Source organism: Entamoeba dispar, genomic scaffold (assembly GCF_000209125.1).
Source record: "Entamoeba dispar SAW760 scf_1105229462779 genomic scaffold, whole genome shotgun sequence".
Classification (NCBI taxonomy): domain Eukaryota; phylum Evosea; order Mastigamoebida; family Endamoebidae; genus Entamoeba; species Entamoeba dispar.
The window spans coordinates 1-4,626 of record NW_001855363.1 but is presented as its reverse complement, the minus strand read 5'-3'; the positions used below and the strand labels follow the sequence as shown (position 1 = coordinate 4,626).

The following is a 4,626-nucleotide window of genomic DNA, read 5'->3' as shown; positions in this document are numbered from 1 at the left end:
AATAATGAATGATGTTTGATTTAAATTAAGAATAAAAAACATAAAAATATACCAAATGTAATGTTAATGAAAATGAAAATAAAGAAGAAAAAAGATGAATTAAATGAAATTTATAATAAAATAATAATATTTCATTACAATAATTTAATGATAATAAATAATAAATAAAGGAAATAAAAGATAGATGAGTATTTAAACACAAACTAAGAAAGATATATTCATTAAAATGCTCAATTTGTTTCTTCTATTTATTACTTTTTCATTATCAAAACAATGTAATGAATACAATCAAGGATATGAAATAGATACAGTAGATAGTGCATTTGAATGTATTGAATCAATTGAAACAACAGAAGAAGAAAATAATGATATTATCACAGGATTAAAATATTATTTAGAAGCATATGTATTTAAAGATATATTAAAGAATCCACCACAACCATCATTTTCAAATAATTATTATGAAAAAGTGGATATTGATGAACAACTAAATAAAATAAATACAAAAACAACAAGTATGTATGATTTCTATTCTCAAATTAAAAATCTTATTATTTCAACAAGAGATTCTCATTTGGCTTTTAATGTAGATAAAGATCTGAATAAACCAAATTCAGAATTAGTTTATTTCTATTATTTCCTTCCATTTAAAATATATATTGATAATAATAAGAAAATGTATTTAATTCCTAGAAATGAAGTTCTTGATATTCCTATTGATGTTCCAGAAGAAATAGTTAATAATGAAAAAGTAGCAGTTAAAACAATAAATGGAGAAGATCCATTTAATATTATTCGTGAATTTGGAAAGAAATATATGGGATTAAAATGTCCACATGCACAATTTACATTAGCAAAAGATTATTTAGTTAAAGGATATTTAGGTTTTACTCCATTATCAAAAGAATATTTAAACACACCAATAAGTATTACATGGGAAAATGGAGAAAGTCTAACAATTAATTATAAGATAATTAAATTTAACAGATCAAATCAGAAATTCCAACAAGCACTTGAAAGAAGTAAGAGAAGAGGAATAAGAGATCGATTAAAAATAGAAGATTTCGAAGAAACAAATAAAACAAGAACAAAAGAAAATGAAAATAATGAATATCAACCAAATTGTTCACCTGAAAATAAAATATGTTGTTTAACAACAAGCAATAAAGTAAACACATTCATTGTAAATACTTTTGATGTTAAAAATGAAAATGAACAAACTGAATTTACAGCTAAATTGTTCGAATGTGTTAATTCATTTGATTCTAATAATTATCCAATTCAAGTAATATTTCCAAAGAATAATGGAGGTTTAGTAGTACCACTTGCACAGTTAGTTGAGAAAATTATATCACCATATGATGACGTAGACTTTATTGGTTCAGTAAGAATATCAGATTTCACAGAAGACATAATGAAAGTAGACTATAGCACAATTATGTACAACCCAGAAACATGTGAAGTAAGAGAGAAGGAGAATAACCCCAAAATACTTGGAGAATGGTATACAAAACCAAATATTATTAAATATGGTGGTGTTGAACATAAAGTTTCACAGCCATCAACTTTGAACTTACCACCACTTATGAAATTTATCATAAATGATCTTTACTCTAGTTACAATCCAAGAAAACCAACAGAAGTAGTAGTTTATACAGATTCATTTTGTTATTCTGCTTGTTCATGGGTAACAAAAGGATTAAAAGAATGGGGAGGAGCTATTATTGTTGGATTTGATGGTGATCCTAATGGTAAAGATGATGAATTTGAAGTAGGGTTATCACCATCATCTAACATCCAAACAGTATCAAAGTATGACGATAAAAATCCATTTACACAATATGGATATAAATTTGGATTAACAGTTATAGAAACATATAGATATAATTATGAATATAATGAAAGTATTCCTAGAGAATTTTTAACTGATATGATAGATGAAAGAGTGAATATATATCAATTTGATCAAACAGAAAAAGTGATTAAAGAGTTTGAAGAAGAAACAAAGAAGATAATAGAGAAATATCAAACAAAATGTAATCCAAAGAATAAAAGATTAGTTAAAAGAGATGAAAAATGTGATAAAGAAATTAATATAGAACATGGACATGGAGGATATGAATGTGGAGATAATGGAGAATGGAGTACAAAATGTGTACTAGCTTATTGTGATGATGGATATAAATTTGATTATATCAACAATAAATGTATTGAAGATGTTTGTGTTAATCCACCAACAGAATCAGAATCAGATAATGGAACACCAAACATGACAGTAAACCTAGTCATGATAATAATTGGAATAATCACATTAATTCTCTAATTGAAGAAGGTTTAATTTAAAATATAATTTTGGTTTAATAAATATGAAATAAAAAAAGATAAATATAACAATCTCTTATTTTATTTGTTATATTCATTTTAATTAAAATAAAAATGAATATGTTATAATATTTAATTGATGTCATTATAAATATAATAAGTATTAATTATTTGTTAATTATATATCCAAATTATACATTAATATAATGTATAAAAATAGTTATAATTATTCATGTTTTCATTTTCATTTATTTGAAATTATTGAAATAAAACCATAAAATCATTAAAATAAAATCAAATTATCATTTTGATTATTATTCTTCATATTCTTCATTATAATTTATTACTTTTTCTATTTCATATATTTTATGTTTAACTTTACATTCAGAACTTGTTCTTGGATTAACAATATATTTGTTATCTTCTGTAACAATAATTCATAAATATTCATTAATATCAATCTCATCAAATTGCCATTCTTTTTCAATATTATTTTAAGTTTAAGTAAATTAATAAAATTATTTGATATTTCTTGAACTTTTTCAAATCCAATCATTTGTTTTTTATACAATTCAATTTTATTTGTTATGATTTGTGCATCAACAATATTATTAAATGATGAATGGAGTTTATCTAATTATTCTTGAGTAATGTTTATAGTTTTTATTACTCTTCTAAGTGGTGTATTATTATTATATAAAGATATTTTAGATGAATTATTTTGTTTATTTGTATTATTTGTTGGATGATTACCAATACCTCCTTGTTGTGAGTTGTTTTTTATTTTATTTTGTGTTAACATATAATCTAATATATCTTTTATTTTAAATTATTGTATTAATGAATAAATATCAAAATTTGAAACAGCAACATCTGATACATCATCCACTTTCTGTATTATAACTTTACCAACTTCAATTACTGCATCTCCCCATAACTTTTTTCGTTTATTTTTTAATTCACTTATTTCTATTTTCATTTTATCTAATAAATCTTGATTGTTATCATGTTTTAAACTCTCTGCTATTTCTTTAATCCTTTCTTTTGTGAATTCAATCTATGAATATTTATTTATAAGAATTTGTGCTTCTGTATTTAATCTTTTTATAATCTTTTTAAAAAATTCACTAACATTTGAACTTTCAATAAATAATGAAGTATATTTTATGTTAAGTTAATGTAATTCCAAGAATAGTTTCTGTGTTTGTTAAATACGAGTGTTTGTATTTAATTACAAATTGATTAAGCATTTTCCTATGAATTATCATTAATTTAAGTTCTTCAAATGATTTATCACTTAAAAGTTCTTCTTGTCTTGTAAGATAATAATTCACTCTATTAATAACAAAACAAAATTATAATCTTTTCCATTCATTTAATGTTGGTTGAATCTCTCACTCAGCTTCATACAATATATCAATTAATGTTTTGAATTTATAATATAAACTTTTATATGAAGACATTAATTCATAAAGTTTTAATTCTATGATTTGATACAAACTAGTATAACAATCTGTAATATAACCACTATTCCCATTAAAATCTTTTCAATATAAATACCACATATTTTACCTGTTTTTATTTCATTTCCATATTTTTCAATTAATTCTTTTGTTTTATATACATGATATGTCAACTGATGTATTCTGTTATCATCTTCTGATGATTTTGAAGATAATTTTGTTGCTAAAATATTACACCAACAACTACATCCACGATACACTTCATAAAATGGAATTAAACAAATAGCAAAAGTTCTTAAAATTCCATGTGGTTCTTCCTTTTCTGCAATTTGTTTTAAATTACTTTTAAGGATATCATGAATAATAAACCAATGTTCTGATAGTTCATTTTCTAATCATTGATTTAAAATATTATGTATTTCACTGAAATGATTATTGAAAAAAACAAGGTATTCTTTCCTATCTTGTTGAAAGTGTACATCAGGTTCAACAACTATCTCGTTTTGTTCTTCTTGATGGTTTGAAATTTTATATCTATTTTATGAAATTGAAATATATTTTGTGGATAATGTTCTTTAAGATATGCCATTTCTGCTCTTCTTTTCGTTCTTTCATAATTATAATGTAATGTAATCATTTAATTCTGAAATAATGAGATTATCAAATTCATTTTATTTCATGTTTTTAATGAATATTGTAGTTAATTTTAGAATATGTTAAGTTACATAACGTATTATTATTTTAAAATAAACTGAAATGTATATTTTATTTATTTATATTACCCACTATCATGTTATGTGATATATTTATTTATAAATCAATACAACAGAATTAAAAATTG

At 22.6% G+C, this 4,626-nt stretch overlaps 2 protein-coding genes across 2 annotated transcripts, besides 8 other annotated features; one reads left to right on the top strand and one right to left on the bottom strand.

Annotated features, from left to right (window-relative positions):
* Positions 1 to 6: part of a sequence feature (AT_rich) that runs on past the window's edge.
* Positions 7 to 26: 20 nt separating this feature from the next.
* Positions 27 to 164: a microsatellite.
* Positions 165 to 226: 62 nt separating this feature from the next.
* On the top strand, positions 227 to 2,323 carry EDI_268270 (uncharacterized protein; the record flags this gene model as incomplete). Its single annotated transcript, XM_001740183.1, has 1 exon — positions 227 to 2,323. One exon carries the CDS (start codon positions 227 to 229, stop codon positions 2,321 to 2,323), a length of 2,097 nt encoding a protein of 698 aa, XP_001740235.1.
* Positions 646 to 688: a sequence feature (AT_rich).
* A 10-nt stretch (positions 2,324 to 2,333) lies between the features above and the next one.
* Positions 2,334 to 2,625: a sequence feature (AT_rich).
* Positions 2,626 to 2,807: 182 nt separating this feature from the next.
* Positions 2,808 to 2,846: a sequence feature (AT_rich).
* Positions 2,847 to 3,006: 160 nt separating this feature from the next.
* Positions 3,007 to 3,062: a sequence feature (AT_rich).
* Positions 3,063 to 3,098: 36 nt separating this feature from the next.
* Positions 3,099 to 3,182: a sequence feature (AT_rich).
* A 623-nt stretch (positions 3,183 to 3,805) lies between these two features.
* Positions 3,806 to 4,422, bottom strand: EDI_268250 (uncharacterized protein; the record flags this gene model as incomplete). The annotated part of the gene is made up of 2 exons (XM_001740182.1): positions 3,806 to 4,127; positions 4,280 to 4,422. The coding sequence occupies 2 exons, from the start codon at positions 4,420 to 4,422 to the stop codon at positions 3,806 to 3,808; spliced, it is 465 nt and encodes a 154-aa protein (XP_001740234.1).
* A 94-nt stretch (positions 4,423 to 4,516) lies between these two features.
* Positions 4,517 to 4,566: a sequence feature (AT_rich).
* The last annotated feature ends 60 nt before the right edge of the window (positions 4,567 to 4,626 follow it).